Genomic DNA, 24984 nt, shown 5'->3' with positions numbered 1-24984 from the left:
AAGCAGATTAAGATCACCTGTGGTTAGAGGTGAACTCTGCAGTTTTCCAGCTCCTTCTACACAGGATTTCAGTTGGACCTTTGCTAATGGGCTGTGGTTCACAGGAGAAGGTAGGAGACCTTTCCAAATTCCAGGTGTAATCAAAAGACTTTCTGGTCCCTCTAAAACTACTGATGTAGAATTACTCTTCTGACACTAATTTATATATTCCATTAGTGGTTTTTTGAAGAGAGATACACACTGGTATGAAAAAGGGGAGAAGTATCTACACCAGAGGCCAGACTGGCTCTCGGTGCAGTTGTACTCATCTCCTGACTCACGTTCGGAGGAACGTGGCTGAAAACAGCACTGAGGTAGTTTAGGCTTCACAAGAGGCATTGGGATCTGTAACTACAGTGCAGAAACAAAGAATTATTAAATAGATGCAGGTGAAAGTGCATTTAGCACAGCTCTTCAGTTAAATGATCTCATTTAGTATTAGGAACAAGAAGTATTAATGAGATACAAGCACACAAGGAAAAATGATTTCTCACAGGAACAAGTCAAACAAGTCCAATTGGAGCCTAAATTACATGATAGCTATCTTCATTAAAAGCTTAAACCAACCAGAATAAACACCTTATTATATTATAAACAACAGCCTGACTGACTGCTGTGACCCCTGCCTTGCAAAATTCCAGCTTAAGTTACCAGTCCAGAGCCAGAGGAACAGAGAGATCTCTAAGCCTGCTACATCACCTGGCTTTTGGTATTTCCTTCCAAAAGTGTGATTTAAAGGATTTTGTGGAAGTTCTTTGTTTCTGGATTTTATATACTATAAACATGTGGCCAGTCTTCCTGCACACATCAAATTTGACTGATGTGTTTGGTTTTTCCTTCAGATGAGTGTTAATAAATTTCCATTAGTTCTTTAAAGCCTGCTGGGATGTGTGTGCATACCTATACATGTGGGTACATACATTTGAAGTATTTTGTCCTAAATTTTTCCAGCAGCTCTGCAGATTTGGAATTGACTTTTAGGGTGGCAGACTGTGTTAATGGGGCAAGTCCATCTGGATTTGCTCACCTATATGACCTTTTGTTCTCACCAGTGAACAGATCAAATTAATTCAGAACTAATTCCTTTGGAGATGGGCAATATATTTTAACTTAGTCTTTGTTACTTTAAGGATATTTGACTTTAAGGGCAGAAAATTAAAACATTTAACAAGTTACATAATTTTCTTTTCCTGAGTTGAGCTTTACATTTTTCTTGTGAAATAAGTTTCATCCAGATGGAAGAGGGAAACAATCATGCTGTAGGTGATATCTTCTCTTCCTCCACCTGTCCACTGCCTCTACCTTTTAGTTTTCTTCCACAGCAGGAGCACTCTTAGAAGCAAATTTCCTGGTTGTCCTCAGATACTCTATTTTAGTTTGATGGTATTTAATTCTTGAAAATTGGTTTAAAGAGGGGTGGATTCCACCAGTGAGATTTATTTCTGATCGTCCTGATAAGATGGGCTGTCCAGAAGTTATGTGTAGCTTGTGGTTTGAAATGATCTGCATATTTCAAAGAGAAAATGGGTATGGCAGCTTTTCTGTAGGACTTGGTCTTGGTTGGAAGCATTTTAAATTTATTTTTGATGGGCTGAGTGTTGTGTTCTGTTAGTATATCTGTACAGATATTTTTATGAGAATGTAAATTGCATTGTAAGGGCTTACAGAGCATAACATGGGTGATTAACATCTTTATAACACTAAATAAACATACCTTATTGTGGCATTTTCTGTATGCTGCATGTAATAATTCACAATAACTGTGAGATGCCTTGGAACATTTATCACAAGACATTTGCAACAAATCACTGAGTGAAGCCTGAATAGTAGAAGAAAATGTAACTGGTTGCAGGAAAGATCTGTCTGAGATACTTGAATGGCTGCCATTCCAACAGGAATCTGCCTGCCTCCCAAACTTTTATATTTTTTGGATAAAATTCCTAGAAAAGAGTGAGAAATGCTCTTACTTCATTTTAAAGACAGGGAACTGTGGGACCCAGCTAGTTCAGGGTATGTCAGTGCTGCAGAATGCAGTTCAGAGTAGGATTTCTGACCTTGCTCCAGTATCAGAGTATTTCCACAGTGGAAGTCTTACAAAAGTGACCTCTTTAAGTGTGTCAGTAATCTGAAACAGTGACAGGATTAAGGTAAAGATGACTTTACAGAATGTGCCACTACTTTATCTTAGATATTTATTAAACAAACTCTAATTACATCTCTCAAATGTAACATCACCTTTATTTAGTTTGTAACTGAGGGATGTCTTTCAGCAGTTCAGATAAGTCAGGGGAAAAAGAAGAGCCAAGCTGGATGTTGCTTTATTTTTTCTTTGCTCTGTGTGTAGAATCCTGATGTGCACATTTCATTTAAATAGCTGCACACCAGTGTGGGAACATTTGGCCAGCATAGCCTAGGAAGTAAAAATATAATCCAGGCCTGAGTTGGGAAGGGATCCATGTTTGCCCAGCAAAAGTAGACATTTCATAATCACAATTGCATTATGCTTGGTGCCTAATTCAGTTCAGTCCTGGATTCCAAACACCCTGTGCTGTGGAATCCTGTGCTCCACTGCCTGTCAGCTTCTTGCAACACTCTGTGTTTGTCTGAGTGAAGGTGATGAAAGTACTGAGGTTTAGCAAGCTGGTGCTTACAGGGCAAGCCACCCACCTGAGCATGTGTAAACCCCATTAATTGTGACCTGAGATGCATTTTACCTGGTCTTGCAACTGCAGGATCAAGCACATCAGGTTTTGCAGTTGCAAGGTCACTGCAGTCACACACGTGGTGATTCACTGGGTTCAGGTGATGTGTGCTGGCAGTAACTCCATCTCCTGTGATCAGGTGAACTTCACTGAATGTTTTGGAAAGAATAACAAGGCTGGGAAGGAAGAGAAAGGGAACATGTGGTCTCACAAATCATGTTTGCATTTGAAGTAGTGTTCCTCAAAGTTGATTATAAAATGAAAACGAGAGTATGGGGAAGCATGGATGGATTTAACTGTGGACCAGATGTTGACTTGAAAAATGATAACAAAAAGCAAAGTACATATGTTTGTGTGAAATCTGGAGAAATGTTTTTCCTTCAAGGAAGGCATCCATATAGATAAGGTTGCTCAAGTAATGTGATGTGACAGTTGCTATGTCAACTAGTGTTCCCTTCCACACATTTAAATTATTGAATAGCACAGTAAATGTTCTATAAAAGCAACTCCTTCCAACATGGTTATGCATCTTCCTGTTTTCCTCAAAGCTTTTAGAAACTTTTCTGACCTTTACTATGTGTCTTGTATGTCTGAACTGTGTGCCAAACCTCTTTGCAGCTCTTATTAAAGTCAGCATTTGGCCCATTATGTCCCCTTTGTGTGACTCAGCTCCCTTTGTAGCTGCATGTTTCATGGATGTGTAATGGAGCAGTGGCTGCTGCATTTGAAAGCAGAGGGAAGGGTTTGAGGGAACAGATTGAATCCATCACAGAAAGAGTATGAAAATCCCATGCAAGTAAGTGCATAATATTTAATGAATTGAGTCTGCTGCTATAAACAGGCATCTGCCCTTGCGTGCAATACTTCTTCCTTGTTAACCCAGCACACAAAGTGTAATGCTTTTTGGCACATGCTTTAATAATTTATTGGAAATATAAGTTAGCTAAGCGGAATCTCCAGCCTTAAAACCAGCAGGAGTGATAGAGTCTGAAGCAAAAAGGGAAATTAACCTGTGTGCATCAGTGACAATCGTAAAACCTGAGGCTAGAACAGGTAAATGATGAATCCTGTCCTTAAAGTAATTTCATTTCCTCATGTGTGAATTTGTTTCTAACTCACAGATAGTTTTGAATTTCTCATATTTGTCCCTAGCTGGGTAGGTTAGAGCCAGTTGTTGGAACACTCTTTCAGGACTCAAGACATTTGAACTCTGTGCTGTTCTTTGCAACATTGTTCCTATATATTATATTCTATCTTTCTGTATAAAAATGGACATGGTAGGTGCCCATGTCCATTTTTATACAGAATATTGAAGATACTGGTGTTCTTGAGCAATCCTGAAATCGTGGCCATGTACTTTAGGTGAATGTCATCAGTGTACAGATATTAAAAGTTCTTTTGGCTGAAATATTTGCTGTTTGATGTGTTTGTGGTCATAAATGATCAGATTTCTGTGTTTATTCCAAAACCTCATCTAAACCCTTGAAATTTATTCTCTATCCTTTGAAATGACCCCATGTCAAAATTTTTCTTTCCGAACAAGGCTTGGAAGTAATTTCAGTGTCATTGTTGCTGCTTCAAGTCTTTTCCTTGTAAATCTATTGGCAGGCAATGAATTCTGTAGATGAACATGTAGGAGTAGGGTTTAAATACTTGTTCCTGCAAATGTGAAAAATTGAGGAAGGATGGGAAGAAGTGGGGTGCAAGTTTTGCATCACACCTACATGAGGACTTGACTTGCGTGGGTTGCTGATACACTTTGCCCTGAAGCAAAAGTGAATCTTATTTTGTGTGTTTATGTCTGTCTTTTGTTGATAGGAACCTCTCTGTGTGCATTTGAACCTCGGAGAATATCTATCCATGCAGAGATTTAGGGGTCTGTACTCTAAAGCTACCCATAGATGGAAATTCAATCACAGAGAGCTGAAAAGCTGTTTGATAAAGCAGATATGAGAATTTTCGTGTTTGACTTGCATGAGTGCAAATATGTGCACTCAAATATATGCAAATATGTATGTGTGGGCAGGGGAAAGTTTGAAAGAAACTTGAAAACTGTAACCTTTATCCAGGTAGCTCCACTGTCCCAAATGCCACTCAAACCTACTCTGCTACTGAACTTAGTATTAAGCAGGAAGTGCTTTATTCATATGGAACACAGGCTGTCACACCAAAGTCACATCAATTCCTGAGAAAAATTACCTTCACTTGATACCTCGTGCAGTACTGAAAATTGGATATCAAGGGACGTGGAGGTGAAATTGAAATACAATTGTTGTTCTTCTGTCTCACAGCAGAACAGACTGGAGTCAGCTGGAGGGAGCAGTAGATCTGAGGCTGCCTGTGGAAAAATTGAGAAGCTACTTTGTATTTCTGGGTAACTCGCTCCCCTGTTTTTGTTTCTGTAGTTTTGGCAGTTTATTTGAGCCAGCGCTGGTGGCCTGTGGAAGATGTTGTGAAGACAGCTGATCCTGCTAGAGATGGGCTCATTTTGGTGAGGATGCTATTTTGAACAGTTGCCTTTACCCTGGAGCTTCCCAGCCAGAGCAATTATATGGAATTGTCTTTGGTCTCCAACAGCTCCTGCTCTGAACCTGTGGGATCTGGGCTCTGTGGCTCACCAAGTGCTCCACATCTCCAGGACACAGTGACATGCACATTGGCCCTCTCTAAACAATTCTGTGCATGCAGCTTATGATTCATCTGCGGGGTTTATTTTCTTTTGGTTTTTAGTTTACCCTTGCTGCCTACTAAGGAATAATCATAAACTGAATTACTACATTAGCAATAATTTCTCACATTAACTGTCTGGTGGGAGGTGTTACTACCCTTTGGAACAATGTCTTATCTAGCTAGTTCTGGTTTTTTCCCTTGGATAATGTTTATGTTGTATTCATTTTATAAAATAGTTTCTGTTTAGTAATTTTTATATCCATAATTCTTTTTCCAAATAAATTATTTTGGTAAAATAGAACTACTTTTTGATAATTTGAAAGATTTGGGTAGCCTGGAGTCTGTTTGCAGCCAAAAAGTCAGATGCCTGCTGCATATGAGCTTTGTGTTGCCACGAGGTTATTAAGTCAGTTTTGTTTCCTACCCAGCTCTCAGTATCTTTGGTCCTTAATGATTCCATTCCTTTATCATCTTTTCCTGTCACACATAGAGTTTAATTATTTGCAGAATTAAGTAGGCTTTTTATGGCTAACTGAACTGGAGGGATTTTGAGATACCAATCCTTGCAAGATAGAACTTGGAGCAGGGACACGAGCCTTCAGGCTTTCAAGCATCTGTGTATCAACAGAGAATGAAAATAATGTCTGAAAATAGAAATCTTACCCCCTCTAGCTCATTGCTAAAAGGTAAATTGCCATTATATGTGGAAACTCTCATTTCTTTTTCAGCATTCGTGTGAAGCTTGTTGGCAGCAGTTTTTACCTTGATGATCAATATAATCTTGTTCCTTTATATTCCTTCATCTCCCTGTCCTGTCATTTGTCTCTCAAGAATTCAGCACAGAATGATTGTTCATGTTACACCTAGTTTATAGCTTGTTGGGACAGACCATTCTCTGTTTTGTATAGTGTCTATCTCAGTAAGGTCCTGGCCCACTAAATCTTTGATGCTGTGGCAACACAGGTAATAGGGGAGAGGTGACCAGGCCCACAGTGTGAATCCAATCTTCATTTCACTTTTGAGTAGGATTAGATTGCCTTGATCCTGGTTCCAAATCTGTGACTGCAATCAGGATACTTCTGCTGCTTTAGAATTCCTTTCTGTGACAACAAGAGATATGTCAAGCTTTATAAATAGTTACTAAATTACTCTGTGCCCGCTGGATAGAGGGTGAAATACTAGGAAAAACTGTTTTTGTTATTCTAGCTGAACCAGGAGGTATTTTCCCCAAATTAAGTGTACGTGTTTCCTGACCTCCTCCTTCCCAGCCTCTTTTGATTTTGAAACTTTTTATGAGATGCAAAATACTATTCTCTGCCTCATTTTTCTTTGGTCTGTTTTTGTTTGTTCTCTTAGGTCCAGACATTTGGAGAAAGGATTGTCCTCTTTGTTCTGAACTGCATTATTTTTGGAATGCTGGAAGGGAGTTCAGCTAATGATGCATTCTTTCTACCTCACTCTGCCACCGAGCGTGCCAAGATACTCTGGAGGAACGGCGAGGCTGCTGCCTTTTACTCGGTCAAGATGAAAGGTAAGGTCATTTTAGAGACACATTTCCACTGGTTCCTAATAGCTAGAAATGTAATCCTTTTGTTTATCTTTCAGTATAAATAATCCTGGCTCTCATTTACATTTTTATATGAAATCTCCCTCTGAATTAATCTGGGGAACAAACCTTCCCAGAATTTGGAAGCCATCCATGTTACTTTCATTTAAACATGATAGTTCCAAACCCTATTCTGATCTGAGGTACTGCCTTACTCCAATAAAATGTGCTTAATGCAGCCAAGTAGGAGGTTGTACATCTAGGAACAAAGAATGTAGGGACTATCCACAGGATGGAGAACTGCATCCTGGAAAGAATGATACCTGAAAAAGGCGGGCAGTTCCCGTGGATAAACATACTGGGAGTTGGTGGTGGCAAGAAGAGGAAGGATCCTTGGATGTGTGAGGAGCGGTGGCTGGGTTGTGTAGAGAAAGGTGTGTGCACTAGATCAGTCCTGGAATGCTTTGTGCAGTTGTGGTACTCCCAGTTTAAAGGAGGATGATTAATTGATTTCATAATTAATTGATTAAGTGGCATAAAAAAGAAACAAAGTGTGTTTTAATTCTTCAGGGATACCTGATTAACTTTAGTAAAGGTCTTATTAAACAGCATCTGTATTAATGCAAATAATTGCTGTTAACCAGCGTGGAGTGGAAGAGGCTTAATTGGAATAACTCCAGTTATGCAGTTGAGCCTGTGCCCCCATGTGGGAGCTGGTTACCAGCCTGTGCTCAAGATTCTTGGGAATCACCTGGATACCAGCAGCTTAAACACAGAGAAGATGTGATCTTTGGAAGTAAAATATTGCCCAAGTCAGGACTCAGTAGCCATCTATCCAAAATGGGAGAAAAAGAAACAGCTTGAGAGCTGGGTTGTTTTGGATTCCAGAGGACACTCTGAAGGTGCCTTCTCTGCTGCAATCCCAAAGGCCAGCAACAAGAGATGTTCTGCTCCTTGGGATGGAAAATCCTGATACACACAGAGGTGTAGCTTGTGCAGCACTGTGCTGGTGCTGCTGCACCATCAGTGAGGAATCAGGACTCAGCTTTTGATCAAGGAGCTTTGTCCGTATCTCTGATTATGCTGATGAACTGGTTTGTAATGCCAAACACAAGTGCATTTTCCTTTAAGTCCGTAAATATTCCTGAGCAAAGCTTTTGGAAAGAAACACTTGTAGGGGCTGTAATGATTCATGCTCCACTGAAATGAATGTGCACAGTAGTCTGTTATGGGTGGAGTATTAGCCAAGTTGAAACTGTTTCTGAGTAAGTTGAGAGTCACAGTTTGGTTTTAAACCAGGTCCACATAAAATACAAATCCTTCAAGTCCAGCTTTGTCAGCATCTGCCTTTTCTTGCCAGTGTTTTTTTTCCTCTGGGCAGCTATATTTGTTAGCTTTTGGCCTGTGTCACAAATTACTGCAGTCTTTTGCCAAAGCCTTTTCGGGAAGCTTGAAGCTGATTGTTTTTGCTGCTTTTTGCTATTTGATGTACGCGTTTAGAAAATAATTCCTCTTTCTGAAGTTCTGTGATTTCAATTTCATACCAGCCATGCTGTGGCTTAATCTATTCTCTCTACTGTTTGGAAGAGCCCTGGATTTATTAGGCCCAAACAGACTAAGATAAATATCTTCACTCAGAAGCTGTATTTCACAAGGTTGTTTTACATATTTTCATAATTTATTTTTTTAAATCATAATGTAAGTTCTTTTTCCTTTTGCTGTCCTGGTCAGATTACTTAGTAGAGACAGCTTTAACTACAGGACTTTATATTGTTATAGCTTCTGTTATAGCTTCTGCTCTTAGGAAAAAATTATTTTCCTTTGTGCCCAACATGTGATTTTGATTCACTTTATTTCCATGCTCTGCAATTACCTGACCATTCTTTCCAGTTTGATTTTCTTCACTGGATAATTGAGATTCCCATATTGATGTTGTATTCAACTGTATTTCTCATCTGTGAATTTTTCATTATCTACAGCATGACAAAAAACATGCTTCAGTGGAGGCAAATAAGCCAGAAAAGGTCTGTGGAGCATGGCTCTTTCAAACATAATTCTTCTGGGTGAATCACAGAAGTGGTGACCAAGGAACAGTGAGTCTGTTCTATCTTTGCTACAGATTTAATGTGTCGTTATGCAAACTAAATTTTCAATGGACTTCAATGATTCCAATTAACTATCTTGGCAATACTGTAATGTCATTTCCATTTGCCAGTTCCTAGGTGGCCTGTACAAAGTGAACTTGGTAATTTTGGTTCAGTTCCATGCTTCCATCCATCTTATGACCATCCTTAACTGGATGTCTTTAATAGTCCAGCTAAAGAGGCACAGATGGTCTCGAGCACCCGCCTTGCTCAGAGATGCAGTAACTACTGCAAGTCAAGGTTTTGAGACAATTTGGCCACTTCTGGCACTGGCCACCCTGCACCTGTTGTGTAGATAAACAGAAATGTCATTCTTCAAGGCTATCACTTTCCGTGAGCATTAGACACCTTTATTAAAGCAAAATTTATTCATGACTGCACAGATCATCAACCTGGCCTCTCTGGAATGTGCCTATTCCTGTCCAATGACAGGCATGCAGCATTTACCACTGGGTATACTAAAGATTGATGAGATGTACTAAGCCACTAATGAGGCTGATAAGACACTTTGTCACGTGCCAAGATAAATGTCTCCAATTTTATCTATGTCAGCGGCTTCCATATCAGACAGCTGAGCAGTTAGACCTCACTAAATGGAGCTACTTAAAGGTACAATAGGAAATGGCAGTTCCCTCTTCCTGTACCTTTCTCTGCAGGTAGCAGCCTGAAAACGAAATATTTTGCAGAAAGCCTTCATATAGATACTTGGGGTTTGGGATCTGTTTTATGTTGTTTAAAGTATTTATTTTATGCTCTGTGTGAAAACCTCAGAAATAATGTGTTCTGTGTAGTGATGTAGGATTAATTACCACGGTTACTGACACTTGTTTCTTGTGCAGTGAGACCGTGTAATTCCCTGAAAGTTTTTCTTTTCTTATTTACTGAGGTCTAGTAATTACTGAAAATGGACTTTGCCACCTTCACATAAATGCCAGGAGAATGTAGAAGATTCATGATGCAAATAAATCAATAGGGAAGTTGGAGGATGCAATGAGCCAGGAGTGTCTTAGTGCTTTTAAGAACAAACCAGAACAAAATCCCTTTTTTATAGACCTTTTTTTCCCCCTACTGTTATGTATTACTGTCTCTGTAACGCACATGAGCTGCCCAGCTGCAGGCTGAGCTGTCTGTGGTATGAAAAACAAAACAGTCAGATTGTCAAAGCTTGTCCCTTCCCTCCTGACAAATCTTAGTAGTAAAAGTCTGGAGTAATGTGAATCAAACCAGCCTTAACCAAACTGAGTCCTTTGAGAAGACTGTAGAGCATACAAGTGTATCAGGAGTAAGGGCATTGTTGGCTTCTCATTCATTCTTTAGAAATTCTTCACAAGTCACAGTCTGGGAACACCTGACTGCAAAAACTCTTAAGCAGACATGGAGTAGGCAAAAAAGTAACCCTGGCTCCATCTCTGCTTTATTCCTATACCACAGCCTTAGAGATAGTCCTTGGAAGTGGCTTCCTGAGCTCAAATTCATTTCACACCTTTCTTCATACCTTTGATATTGGTGGCCCAGGTGCTATTCTGTAGAAAGAGATCCTTAAACAGGTAACAGGATTTTATTTTTTCATTGATTACATACATTTCTTTTAGAAAAAAAATGGCATTGAAGTTGACCTGACAGACAATTAGCTGAAATCTTGTTGAATAATTGCTTTTGTCTCCCTCTGTTTGCTAGCAATAATATTTTTAATGTGCATTTCTGAGGCGGATTGAAGATTCTGGCTGTAATGAAAATGAAATGACTACATACCAGTCCAGACATGAATTCATTTAATTTTATTGAAGCCAGAACCTTTGTTCGCCTTCTCACATACAAACTCACACAATGGGTTGACCTTGGGTTCTGCTCTGCAGAAATATTCCCCACCCTTTACACAAGTGCTCAGGCCTGTCCAAACATGTGTGTGCCAAGCCAAGTTGTTCAGCAGGGAAATAGTCAGTGTGCACAACCTTGTTTTGTTTGGGTCTGTTGGATGTGGGGACCGGATTGTTGTTTTTTTTTTTGCTGGTTTGTGGCTCTTTGGGAATGCTAATGGCTGTCTGCTTTCCTGCCCTTGTAATATCTGTTTGCCATTTTGCTGGCTCCTAAGTTGGTCATTTGGCACTCGTGACCTAACCAAGCAGATCAAAGGCTTTCAAAGGGCAGGCTGCATGAATGCTTCCCTCTCCATCACCAATGCCCTTATTTTCCCAGTCTCCTCCCTCACCTCAAAACTTTGTCTGTGGGTTCCAAACAAACCTTTCAACCAAATGTGTGAGAGCCCAGTGGCCACCTCCGGGCCACCATTAGCTTATGGTAACCTTGTACTATTTGATGGTAAACAGGGACAAAGTGGTCTTTGTTCCCAAAGGTTGGTTTGTTTGTTTATTTTATTTCAAATGCCTGTGGGCTGTGACTCTCCTAATGTGTTTCCCAGGGACAAGGTGAAGAATGGCTTCATGGTTTCTTTATTTATAGTGCCTTTAGACATGACAAGTTTTTGTCATCTTCTCAACACAAAATTAGGAGCTCAGACATAAATCACTCAGCTCCTGGGATTGCTGCACAGCACTCTCATCAGAATTTATAGGAGACAGACTATATGAGATAATAATAAACTTAAAAGAACACTTGCAACATGCAGGAATTCTTAAAGACTTCATGAGAAAAATTTTGTCCCTTAGAACGTATGGTGCAATTCTGCTGGAATTTGACATCTCTGTTGGCTTGGCAGCTAACAATGGGACTGGGGATATACTCAGTTTTTTGGCTTATGACAAAAAGAGTAACTACCCATCATGTGTTACAAATATTGAAAGGTTATAAACACCACCACAACCCACCCTCTTCCAACAATGTGCTGGAACATGTGTTTGAAGTTAAGCATGCGCTTTGATTGAGCAGGAGTGAGCCAAGCTTAATCAAGATGTGAATGGATGGTTATGGAGCTGCATACTCTTGTTGTATGGCTCAGTCTGTGAGACGTGGGTTCTTGCTAAATTATGAGCTTGACAAATCAGGGTCTAGAATTAAAAATAGTCACGTATGCTGTGCTGGATTGGCATCCTAGAAAAGAGAGTCATAAAAGTCAGGCCTGTCCAGTATCGGTGAAAGGTGTTGGACACCAAGTGAGGAAGCAGAAATAGATGCCAGTTTAAGACAGCTGTAGGAATGTGGAAAAAAAATGGACCTGTTAAGTAGAAGTCTTTTATTGGAATTTAGGAACAGGCATTCAACAGGACATAAAACTGTGAAATAGGTCTTAGTGAAGTGATGAAAGCTTCATGTCTCAGAACACTGAAAACTAGACTGAGTCAGGTCCACTAGGAAGTAGTGAGAAGGATAAACCAAGAAGGTCTTGATGAGACTTAAGCAACAAAGTATGAAAATGTAGCCATTTTCTGTTATAAAGGTCTGGATATCCATTTGTATTTAACCTGCTGTGTGTTCAAAAGCAGCATAAAATCTTCAAAAATATTTTCTAGGAATTAAAATAAATCCGTGAGGTTTTTCTATGGGGACCTTCTCCTATGTGTAGGTGCTTGGGGAACTGATGTTGATAATTAATTTCAGAACTGAGTGCTTATGCTGTAAAGTAGTTTGAAGTTCTATTTTTAGGGTATTCTGCATGCAGCAATAGGACCCTAGGTTGGTTGGGGTGAACACCAAAATTTTGGATGCTGAACGTCTGTTCTTAATCAATTCTTTCTTGACTCCAGTTTGACTTTGCAACTTGTAATTGCAAAATAAATCCCTTGATTCTGTTTTTGGGGGTTATTTTGGACAATTTTTACTGAGAACTAATTTTAATAGTTTGGAGGCTTATGCTTGAGTCTGTATTTTGTCCACATGTGGAGCATTATGTCATGACCCTGTGATTTCAGTTAACTGACTTAATGTGTTTGCTAGCAGGGACTGTCCTTGAGTGAAAGCCCTGGTTCAGCACTGATAGTGGTAGTTCAAGTGATGGAATAGAAGCACCTACATGTGTGATAAATTATCACTCAGTAGAAATGGAGTGACTTACAAACGAGGTCTTGCAGTGCTTTCCTAAAATGCACCACTGAGTTGTTTTTTTAAAGGAGTATACTGACATTACATTCAGAACAGTTACATCTCTTTGGTTTTAGGCCATTTAAATCTTTGCAGTGGGCTTTCCTATATACATTGCCTGTGTACCAAGATAGTGTGATGAAGAATCAGAGTCTGGAAAAGACTCTGGTGAGACCTGTCAGCCACGTTAGGCAGGTCCTCTCCATTTCATGGAAAAATCATCCTCCTGGAAAGTGTTTTGCTCTCTGTGCAAATACACTTCAGCTGGGATCATCCTCACAGCCTGTGGAAAGGTACCAGGGCGGTGTGTGTGGCTGAAATCACATAGCAGTTAGTGCAGCAATACCAATTTTGTTTGCAAATGGATGTGTTTTTCCCTGTCTGTTTTCAGGGAGCCTGTGTGATGGTACAACCAGTCAGTGTTACCTGCTGCCAGTTTTGGATACTATATTTGTCCAGAGAAAGTACAGAAGAGGTGGCCTAGGGACGAAAATGTTGCATGATTTCTGTCAGTCTTTCCTGGCTGAGGATGCCTTGGGGATCAGCTGCCCTATTTCTGCTGCCATGTATCAAGGTAAATCCTTTGATGTGGACACGTTAGGTAAGGGTCATGTATAATGTATAATTTTCAATATGGTCTTGGCAAGATTGTCCTCACTGTGTAAGAGTTCAGTGCCCTTGTCTGAACCAAACCGTTGTTTGCCTGCAACTGGTTCCTCTTCTGGAGCCATCTGGAATTTCCTGTGGAAAGGTAGGCCAATATTTATGTAAGACAACAAGAAGCACAAAAATCATGGTGCCTGTTTGATGGTGTGTGTTCCTAGAACTGCTCCCTCTCAGAACTATGTCATTGCTCTAGACAGGGACTTAACAGATTTTATTTGACACCACAGGGAAAAGACTCCTGAGATCTTGTCAAGCCCACATTGTGCACATAATACTCTGGTAGATCTTGCATTTTTATGAAATTACATTTAATAAGCCAAATACCCAGGCTCTACTCAGTCATCAGTTACATCAGTACTTGTTTTGTATCAACTGTCTTTGAACATTTGTCACTTTTAAAAGATCACAAAGTAGTCATATATCTTCTGTGTCTTCAGGTCAAAACTCTGGTTTTGCTAGTAAAATTCACAGAAAAAAAATCTGTGCTCACGTTATTAATAAAACTGTCTTCTTTAGAAAAGTACTTTTTTCTGAGGTTGCTCTCTGTGTGGTGCAGTCTTCACCATAATTTCTGGGGAGATGTTTTGATTGACTTACAGCTTTCCAGTTATTTCCTAATAAGTGTCAAGAAAATTTTGGCCCCATCTGTTTCTTTTTCTTGGTTATTATGTGCCCTTGAATGTATTCAAAAGCACCTGAGCAGGTACTGCTGCTTCTGATTTCAGGAGGGAATAGCATTGACAGCATTCCTTCTCTTCTCCCAATAATATCCATTTTTCCTTTGCCAGACCTCAGGGCTTTAGAAAGCCTGGAGGAGAAAGCTGCATTTCTTATGTGTTAACACTAGCAATATATTGGAAGACTGTGCTTTTGTCTCAATTAAATTTAGAGCTAATAGTGAATAGATTTGACTTGCATCATGTTTTAATTAGGTTTACTTTTATAAAAATACCAATACTGTTAGTTAAATTTTGAGTGTATTGAAGCCACTTTCTGTTTTTAATTTCAATGGAACCACATTTTCATGCTTTGACAAATGAATGCAACCTTTAAATCTCTGTACTGAAATCTCTGAAGCTGTGGACAGTTTATTTAACGTGGACATGGTGTTTAAGCTGCTGTAGAGGCCTAGAAGGAAGCAAAAAGCTGTGTGGCAGATACCTGGATTCTAGTATATATGTTAGTTTTAGTAGTTTTTATTGCAATGATTAATTTAGTCTGGATGTCCTTGGATAAAATTAATGTCTACGATCTGCTCATTAGTGTAAGGCAAATGTTTACATACCAGAATTAGGGTTTTTGTTTCAACATCCCATTGTTAAACTCAACTGAATGTTGAAGATAAATTGCCCATTCAGTAGTGTGGTGAACTACAGTGGACAGAGAATGGCAGTAATTTCGTTGTTTACAGATCACTATCTTAGTGCAGTTGATGCAACTGATAAGATGGCAGTTAAGGGAAGTTGAAAAATGCCCTTTAAATGATTTAAACTGTTTGTTCTACAGCATGTGCCTCCTCTTGACACTGCACACATCTTAAGGGTACCACTAAGTAGAACATACTTCAGTTTCATAACATAAGCAGACCTAAATTTTTGGATGGTCAGTGTGTGCTGACAGTGGTAGGAATCTGTGGTGATATGGTTTATAAAGGTGATTGCACATCTGTCACATGTATGCTGTAATTTTTCTGTTGGTTCTTCCCATTTCTTCTTTTCCACATCCAAAGAAATAAATGAACCTAACAATGGGGTGTAGGGTAGCAGTAGTGAAAAGAAGGGTGGTTTTGGCCCAAAAACCAAACTGAAGGAGAGCTTTTCTTTATAAACAGAAATTGAAGTAGCATTCTGAATGGCTAAAGCTGGAAGATAGAGGAGCACCTTTCCTTTCAGAGTAGTGAGGGTAAAAAACCCCACACTGCTGTGAAACCCACTGAGTGTCTGGACATTGTTCTGTGCTGCAGTGTCAGTAGAAGGTGCTCAGCAAATCGTTTCAAGACCTTTATTTCTGCACTCACAAGGAAATAATCTAGACTGAAGCAGATGGCAGGATTCACTCATGACTGTTTAGGCCATTTCACATAGACTTTTAGTAAAAGTCCCAGCCAAAACAAAGAGGAGGAAGATGAGAAGGGAGAAGAAAGATTTCTAAAGGAACTAATGAAAGTAGGTCTGAGAGAATTTCTGGGATAGAACATGTTCCCTCTTCCAACACACTTTTCATTCATTCATACTTTTACCCCTTGGTTCCTCCTTTCAGTATGCCAGAAATTCCTGCAGGCTCATCCTGAGGAGCAGAAGCGACTGTGGGAAGTGGAAGCACCAGGAGATTGGAGCCAGCGACTGAATATCTGGTTAAAAATTCAGATGGAGTCATCCCCTTCAGGAAGTGAGTTAAAACAGGCAGTGTGAACTTGTCTGTGTTACAGCTCTATAAAGATAAATGTAACCAAGGGTTAGGTAGTGATCATGGAGGGGTGATGCTTCTGTTGTTTGCACACAGAGGAACTACTGAGTGTGCAGTCCGGTTTCCTCATCTTTTCACAGTAAACAGGACAATTCTTAGAAATTATGAGGTAATTAAATGGAACCACAGAGCATCTGAGAGATCCTGAACAAAGCACAGCCTTGGCATAAAGTGGCTGGAACTCCTGTTGCAGTGCACTTAGAGCAGGGTAGAAGTTAGCCCAAAAAATCCCTGTTGCACAACACATTGTCTGGGTTATAGACAGGGGTTTGTTTCTCTGAAATTGTTATAAAGAAAAAATTTGTATGGCCAGTGGGCAGTGTGTTTAATTACCTTCAATTGCTGCCAATACCATTCTTGGATGGAAACACAAAGGTTTTCATTATGGGTTTTGGAAGATTCCAAGTACTCTCCTACGGGGTAAATCCTTTTTGCTGAGAGCATTTTCTGCCTGCTTCACAAAAGATAGTGACAGAATGGGGAAACCTTTTGACAGTTCATATGGGGACCTTGTTGATGTAATCTGTTCAGGTGGTTGGAGGACCCAGGCAGGCCCCTCTGCTGCGTGCACACAAGCTGTGATAAGCACTGAGTTCCAAAAAAAGGGCACACATTGTCTCTTTCTGGAAGTGAAGCAAATTTCTCCCATGCCTTCCCACATTCATCCTGCTCTGTTTTGGCTCAGGAACCTTCTGTTGAGACACCACGTTTCATCTTGTCTGCAGCACCCACAGGAGAGTTAAGTCAGACTTTAGCCCTAGGCTGGGTTCCTCTGAAGCCATTATATCTGTGTTCCTCGTGCTTTAAACCAGCAAAACCTTTAATCTTGCTAAGTGAAGTTTATTAATGGCAACTGAACAGAACTATGATCAGATCAAAACTCAGCAGATCCTGGGGGAGAGGATGCTTTCTTTTTTCTTTCTTCTTTTTGCCATCTTCTAGAAAAACAAATAGATGAATGACCCAAGGAGTGGGGAAATATCATTCCACTAGAATTGCTGTTAGCAAAAAATACACATGAGGCTGGGGAACTGCCCTGACTGCAGCTTTCCACCACCTAAAGCGGGACAGTAAGAAAGATGGGGATAAAGATTTTAGCCAAACCTGTCACAACAGGAAAAGGGATAATGATTTTAAACTAAAAGAGGATAGATTTAGGCTAGATATAAGGAAATAAATTTTTACTATGAGGGTGTTGAGGCCCTGGTACAGGCTGCCCAGAGAAGCTGTGGCAGCCCCATCCCTGGTCCAAGGTAAGGTCAGGTTGGATGGGGCTCGGAGAACCCGGTCGTGTAGAAGATGTCCCTGCTTGTTGGAGGGGATTGAATTAGATGACCTTTAAAAGTCTCTTCCAATCCAAACTATTCCATGATTCCATGATTCTATCTTTAGGGAGAGGTCTCTTGGGAACAAGGTCTTCATTCCTACTTTCTCTGGTATGCAGAAAGCAAAACACAATGTAATTCAATATTGTCAGCTCCAATCAGGATCTATGGCAACAACTGTGAAAATAGACAAGTCTTATTCTGCTCTGATTTCTTAGATTCCTGTTGACATTTGCAATGCTGTGCAGTGCTGTGTTTTGGAACAAAATTACTGAGAAGAAAAATTGAATATTTTGCTCATATTATGGATTTTTTCCCCACAACAGTACTCAGGATTGAATACCATTAATGTTCTTATAAGAATTCTACAGTCATACATATTCCAAAACAGGTTTCTGTAATCCTGAGGTCAGAATATTCAATTTTGCAAAGTGGTGTGGCTGCATCTAGTGGCAGTTCATATAAACTGCAGCCCTCTGTTTGCTGCACTTCAATGTGGATGTGCACAGATACATAGGCATGTATACACACACATTTCTGTCTGTACATATATCTATAAAAATCAAGCTTTTTACCATGTTGTCACACATAGCTGCAGTCATTCATTCTGAATTAATTCTTATTGTTTGAAAAATGTAGGAGATTTAGTTTCATCAAATAGTCTCAGCAACAGGAACATGGTGACATTTCTCTTCTGGGGCTGATTGGAGGAACTGAAATCATTTCACATGGTTTGCTCGTGGTTACTAAATCTACCAGGCAGTGAACAGAGCTGTTTGGAAGTAGTTTAGTAATATACATAAAGCATGTAAATGTGAAGCTAATGCAAAACCAAGCAGGCTGAGAAGAATTAAAATAAATTTCAAGTGATTGCATATAATTCCTTATCAGAATTGGTGAGAGTAACCTGTATTTTCTAAAGAGGATAAAGTAATATGAGTTTTCCAGGTGTGAGAGGTGAACAGATTATCTGTTTAGCAGCACTTTCAAGATCCACAGACATTTTGTTTCTAGTATAGTTGTTCACCTTAGGTTTTTGTGGTGGTGTCATGGGGCACTCTGGTTTGGTTAATTAACAAAAACAAGGCAAGAGGGATTGTAGGTAAGAGTCAGTTGGCTTTTTCTGGTGTTTTTTTAAAATGCAAATTGCCGTGGAAGTATGATAATGTTTTTTCCTTTAAAATCTCTTTCTGGGGCAAAATATTCCCCCAATTTCTCCAGAAACTGAAGTGGGCTCTTGTATGGAGAAGACTCCAACTACTAAACCCAGACAATCGGACCAGATGAATAAGGTACAGTAACTAATAATGCCATCTTATGACCTTGTTTTCTATTGGTGGCATTTTCCCTTTCCAGTGGAGAGTTCAAATATGAGAGATTTTCACAGGTACGTTGTACTACAGACTCATGTACCTATGTGAGTGGTTGTTGGAAAAAAATCAGCTGAGACTCCATTTTATTCATGCAGAAAGCCTATTCTTTATTCACAAAGCTCATAGGAAATATCAGAAGGCACTGTGTTAAACCTGAGTGGTCAGCAATGCAGTGAAACTCAGTTCATTGGATGGTAAGGGCTATTGTATATGTCTATCAAATTTTCTCTCTCTAGAAATGTTTACATTTTTCCTTTGTGGGCTCTCATGGGACAAATCTTATTGTTTACACAGGTGCATTTGTTTTTCACCCTCAGAGTATGTTGTTGTGTTTAACGAACTTCTCATTCTCAACATAGCTTCACACAGGAGCTTGCAAATTGCTTGTTAGCTGCACTTAGAAGAAAAGACAGGCCAACTTTGGCAGTTTTAGCAGAGGAAGGCCTGATTTCATAGGGCCTTTCTTTTATAATTCTTCTACCTGCCTATGACATCTCTTTTCATTAATTTTAAAAAGGCTCATATGTTCTGATGTTAAAACAGCTTGCTCTTGTGAGGGTATTATCTCATTAAGCTTATCACTGGTTATCTCTTAGATATGGGATAAGATACATAAAAGACTGATAACAATCAACAAAACTTATCAAATTCTGTCATGTCATTGACACAGGGTTTCATAGCATGAGAAAACAAAAGAATAATGTCCAATGTCTCTTAGGGAAATAGAAATGTCATTGTTTCATCACAGCTGTTTTAGTCTGAGGGTTTTTGTCTCTTAAAAGAAAGCAACTATATATCTTACAACATAGAAAATACTTAACTGTCTTAGGTTGCAATGCAAGATGTAACCACGTCTATTCTATCTGTTAAAACCAGGTGGGGCAGTGTTCTTTATCTTTTCCATGACCCATCCTCCCTCCAGGAGATATCTTCTGATAATGGCCCATTTAGCCTCCCTGCATGACTGATAAGATGACATCATCCCATTGGGAGATTCTCTGCCCAGGGGGAGGAGCCAAGCATTCCTACCTGGATATAATTTGAGCCCTGGAACACACAGGCAGCCTTTTTCCACAGGATTCCCAGAGGAATACTGGACACTTCTATGCCACCCCTGGACCTTCAGAGAGAAACTGCACCTTTCTACAGGATCACTGCTACAGCAGAACCACAGCTGTCACTGCAGGAGGGCTGCAGCCACCATTTATTCGGACTGCTACCAACACCCTGACCCACAGGGTGTCAGGTTGTATTCTGATTTTGTCTGCTTGAGCAGTAATTTTTTTTTTTTTTTGTGAGCTAATTATTTCCAGGCTTTAAATTCAAGGTTATAGGATCTAGATAAGAACTTAAAATTAATTGCTGCAAATAATCTTGGGGGAAGAGGAGAGTCACAGGCCGGGGCAGCAAGATGGCATCTATGGAAGCTGGGAAGCAGCACATCTCCAGAGTGGCAAAGGTGAAAAACAAGGCACCTGCTGAAGTTCAGGTCACTGCGGAGCAGCTTCTGAGAGAGGCAAAGGAGAGGGAACTTGAGCTTCTCCCACCGCCTCCACAGCAGAAGATCACAGATGCTGAAGAGCTAAATGACTATAAACTCCGGAAGAGGAAGACTTTTGAAGATAACATAAGAAAGAACAGGACTGTTATCAGTAACTGGATAAAGTACGCACAATGGGAGGAAAGCCTGAAGGAAATCCAGAGAGCCCGTTCCATTTATGAGCGTGCCCTGGATGTGGACTACAGGAATGTTACCCTCTGGCTGAAATATGCTGAGATGGAGATGAAGAACTGCCAGGTCAACCACGCCAGGAACATCTGGGACCGGGCCATCACCATCCTGCCCAGGGTGAACCAGTTCTGGTACAAGTACTCATACATGGAGGAGATGCTGGGGAATGTGGCTGGGTCGCGCCAGCTGTTTGAAAGGTGGATGGAGTGGCAGCCAGAGGAGCAAGCCTGGCATTCCTACATCAACTTTGAGCTCAGATACAAGGAGGTGGACAGAGCACGAAGCATTTACGAGAGATTTGTCCTCGTTCACCCTGATGTGAAGAACTGGATCAAGTATGCACACTTTGAGGAGAAGCACAGCTGCTTAGCCCACGCCAGGAAGGTGTATGAGAGGGCAGTGGATTTCTTTGGGGAGGAGAACATGGATGAGCACTTGTACGTGGCATTTGCCAAGTTTGAGGAGAACCAGAAAGAATTTGAAAGAGTGAGGGTTATCTACAAGTATGCCTTGGATAGAATTCCAAAGCAGGATGCCCAGAACCTCTTCAAGAATTACACCATCTTTGAGAAGAAGTTTGGAGACAGGAGGGGAATTGAGGACATCATTGTCAGCAAGAGGAGATTCCAGTATGAGGAGGAGGTGAAGGCAAACCCCCACAACTACGATGCGTGGTTCGACTACCTGCGACTGGTGGAGAACGACCTGGACCCTGAGACAGTGCGGGAGGTGTATGAGAGAGCCATTGCCAACGTGCCCCCCATCCAGGAGAAACGCCACTGGAAGAGGTACATCTACCTCTGGATTAACTATGCACTCTATGAGGAGCTGGAGGCAAAGGATGCAGAGCGAACCAGACGGGTGTACCAGGCATGCCTTGAGCTCCTGCCCCACAAGAAGTTTACATTTGCCAAAATGTGGCTGCTGTATGCACAGTTTGAAATTCGCCACAAAAACCTCCCCCTCGCCAGAAGGGTTTTGGGGACATCCATAGGTAAATGTCCAAAAAACAAGCTGTTTAAAGGTTACATCGAGCTGGAGTTACAGCTGCGTGAATTTGACCGTTGCCGAAAATTGTATGAAAAATTCCTGGAGTTTGCACCAGAAAACTGCACGTCCTGGATTAAATTTGCTGAGCTGGAAACCATCCTTGGCGATATCGACCGTGCCCGGGCCATCTACGAGCTGGCTATCAACCAGCCCCAGCTGGACATGCCAGAGGTGCTTTGGAAATCCTACATTGACTTTGAGATGGAGCAGGAGGAGTGCGAGAGAGCCAGGAGCCTTTACCGGCGGCTGCTGCAGCGCACGCAGCACGTCAGGGTGTGGCTCAGCCTGGCGCGCTTCGAGCTGTCGGCGCGGCACGAGGAGCGGCTGCAGCGCTGCCGCCACGTCTACCAGGAGGCCAACAAGGCCATGCGCAGCTGCGAGGAGAAGGAGGAGAGGGTCATGCTGCTGGAGTCCTGGAGGAGCTTCGAGGATGAGTTTGGCACTGATGCCACTAAGGAGAAGATAGATAAACTGATGCCTGAGAAAATAAAGAAGAGGAGAAAGCTGCAGGCTGGAGATGGGTCTGATGCTGGATGGGAGGAGTACTATGATTATATTTTCCCAGAAGACACTGCCAGTCAGCCCAACCTCAAACTCCTGGCTATGGCAAAGCTCTGGAAGAAGCAGCAGCAGGAGGGCAAAGCTGCAGACATGGATCCTGACAAGGACATTGATGGAAGCCAGACTTAATACCTTGCCTTTTCCCACCCCTTTCCTGGGCCATTGTACGGTATTTTCATTGGTGATAAATAAATGCATTTGGAGAGTTTTAGTAAAAAAAAAAAAAAACCAAACAAAAAAATCACAAAAAACCCAAAACAAAAAACCCAAAACAAAAACAAACAACCCCCCCCCACCAAAACCCCAAAACAAACAAAAAACCCCAAAAACCCTCAGACTTGCAGCAGCCAGGCCGTGCTGGGGCTTGAGTCCTGCATTTTGGCCACAATAACTCCCTGGGATGCTATAGGCTGGGGATGGTGTGGCTGGACAGTGCCCAGGCGGAGAGGGACCTGGGGTACTGGTCAGCAGCCGGCTGGACACGAGCCAGCAGTGTGCCTTGGTGGCCAAGAAGGCCAGTGGCTCCTGGCCTGGATCAGGAATGGTGTGGCCAGCAGAACCAGGGAGGTCATTCTTCCCCTGTGCTTGGCACTGGTGAGGGCACACCTCGAGTGCTGTGCCCAGCTCTGGGCCCTCAGTTTGGGAAGGACGTTGAGGTGCTGGAGTGTGTCCAGAGGAGGCAACGAGGCTGGTGAGGGGCTTGGAGCACAAACCCTGTGAGGAAGGGCTGAGGGAGCTGGGGGTGTTTAGCCTGGAAAAAAAAGGAAACTCAGAGGTGACCTTTTCGCTCTCTACAACCGCTGAAAGGTGGTTTTAGTCAGGTGGGGTTGGTCTCTTTCTCCAAGCAGCTACTGACAGAACCAGAGGACACAGTCTCAAGCTGCACCAAGGGAACTTTAGGTTGGATAATTGGAAAATGTTTTTCACAGAAAGAGTGATAAAGTTCTGGAATGGCCTGTCTGGGGAGGTGGTGGAATCACCATCCCTGGATGTGTTTAAAAAAAGACTGGACATGGTAGTTAGTGCCATGGTCTAGTTGAGGTGTTGGGGCATGGGTTGGACTTGATGGTCTTGAAGGTCTCTTCCAACCTAGTGAGTCTGTGAATTCTGTGTTTGCATATGGAGTAACTTTCTGAACTCCACTTGCACTCTTTTCTGTGCAGGAGCTTGAGCGTGACTTCAGAATGAATAAGCCTAACTCTTCATTGTCCTAATTACTTTATCTCACTGCTGAGCTGCAGATCTGGCCATGTTTAGCTTTTTATAGCACCTAGGCCTAAAACAGGCAGTGAGGTTTAAATGAAGCCTAAGCCATATATCTGAGAAAACAAATCACAGGAATGAAGCTTTTTCAAGTAATAAAGAAAAAGGCGAGATGAGTGGAAGCAAAACAGAGAGCTGCAGGGGTTGTTTCCCCAGCACGTTTTGGTTGCCACACAATTAAATCAGTTTGTTTCCTTCAGCCCTGAGTGTCCCAGGGGAGCTGTGATGGCTCCAGCCCCTGTGGTGCACACTCTTTTTGTGTGCTGTGGCCACGGCTTCAGAGCCCACCCAGCCAGATCAAGGCTCCCTGTGCTCCCAGTTTTCCTTATGCTGACACTTTGGGAAGGCAGGCAGAGCAGCAGGAATGAAGCTGTTCTATAAAAAAAATGCTGCTGAGTTTCTTGCTTTCATGTTTATAGCAGCCATGGCTGACAGAAGTGTTTGATATTAGGATCAAGTCACTGTTTATTTTGTTTGTGTATAATTTGCTGTTCATTCTGTCTTGGCTCTAATTTCAGGGTGTTGACTGCTTTCCTGGAGTTGGGCAAGTGGCAGGAGATGCCATGGAGGAGAAAGATGACACAACAGCAGCAGGGACTCCAGCCTCACAAGGTCCTGAAGAGGAGAACTTGGAACAAAGTGCAGGTGATGCTCAGCAACATAAAGGACTCAGGAAAAGAGAAGGTCCTGGGGACTTAGATGGAGACAAGGCCACCAAACAATTTAAAACTACACCCTAATTGCAATTTCAGAAATCAGCAAAATTCAGTATGATCTTAAAAGTTATAATTGACTGTTCATAATTTGTAACAGTGGAGAAATTTTTCCAGGTATGATGAAATTTTTATGCACTACACATTCTTTATTTTATGTTTTGTTTTAAATAAAGCTTTTGTTTACTAAGTATGGTTTTCTTTTTCTTCTCACCAAGTAATTAAGTAGTAGTTGAGCCTAGTTATTTCCCTGCTCTGAAAAGATTTTATTGGATTGCATGAGGTGTCCAAAGGGGAATAATTGGAGGGTTTTTAGGTACTGATGTAAGAAGATATTTCTATGGAAACCACATCCTGCATTATGGAAGAGAAATACCACAACACACGTTGGTATCAGAATGACAGTTGTAACCTTCCTTTCAGAGCAAACAATTGATCTTGAATTGCTTTCATTTCAGCTTTTCTAGCAGAAAAATCTGCCTTAAACCCTGTGGTGGACAGGATGGCACACAAAGGCCATTCATGCAGAAAAAGTTTGGTGCAGAGAAGAAGAGTGAACAAGCTACAGGCATTAAACTGCCTTTCAGTTCAGGCACTGAACTGTGATAATTCTGTGTGCAAGCTCAGGGTGTAGAACTTCATGTAGATTCCATATTGCATGTTTTATTTCCTGTAGGCTCTTCCCTTATGTTTTGCATT

General features: G+C 41.3%; 2 protein-coding genes across 2 annotated transcripts in view; both read left to right on the top strand.

Annotated features, from left to right (window-relative positions):
- Positions 1-20134, top strand: part of LOC120509150 (protein FAM169B-like) — a 35793-nt gene extending 15659 nt beyond the window's left edge. The window contains exons 4-9 of the mRNA XM_039723491.1: positions 5147-5232; positions 6768-6942; positions 13528-13710; positions 16062-16190; positions 18815-18885; positions 19843-20134. Coding sequence (XP_039579425.1) covers positions 5147-5232; positions 6768-6942; positions 13528-13710; positions 16062-16190; positions 18815-18885; positions 19843-19872 — 674 coding nt within the window. The 3' untranslated portion in view covers positions 19873-20134. The remainder of the gene's footprint in view (positions 1-5146; positions 5233-6767; positions 6943-13527; positions 13711-16061; positions 16191-18814; positions 18886-19842) is intronic.
- A 226-nt stretch (positions 20135-20360) lies between these two features.
- LOC120509149 (crooked neck-like protein 1) lies at positions 20361-24186 on the top strand. Its single transcript, XM_039723490.1, has 2 exons — positions 20361-22478; positions 24091-24186. The coding sequence occupies exon 1, from the start codon at positions 20378-20380 to the stop codon at positions 22436-22438; it is 2061 nt and encodes a 686-aa protein (XP_039579424.1). The 5' UTR covers positions 20361-20377; the 3' UTR covers positions 22439-22478; positions 24091-24186.
- The last annotated feature ends 798 nt before the right edge of the window (positions 24187-24984 follow it).

The sequence above is a fragment of the Passer montanus genome, unplaced genomic scaffold (genome assembly GCF_014805655.1).
Source record: "Passer montanus isolate IOZ18808 unplaced genomic scaffold, ASM1480565v1 scaffold5, whole genome shotgun sequence".
In the NCBI taxonomy this organism is placed as follows: domain Eukaryota; kingdom Metazoa; phylum Chordata; class Aves; order Passeriformes; family Passeridae; genus Passer; species Passer montanus.
The sequence above is the reverse complement of the archived record's forward strand: the minus strand, read 5'-3'. Positions and strand labels throughout refer to the sequence as shown.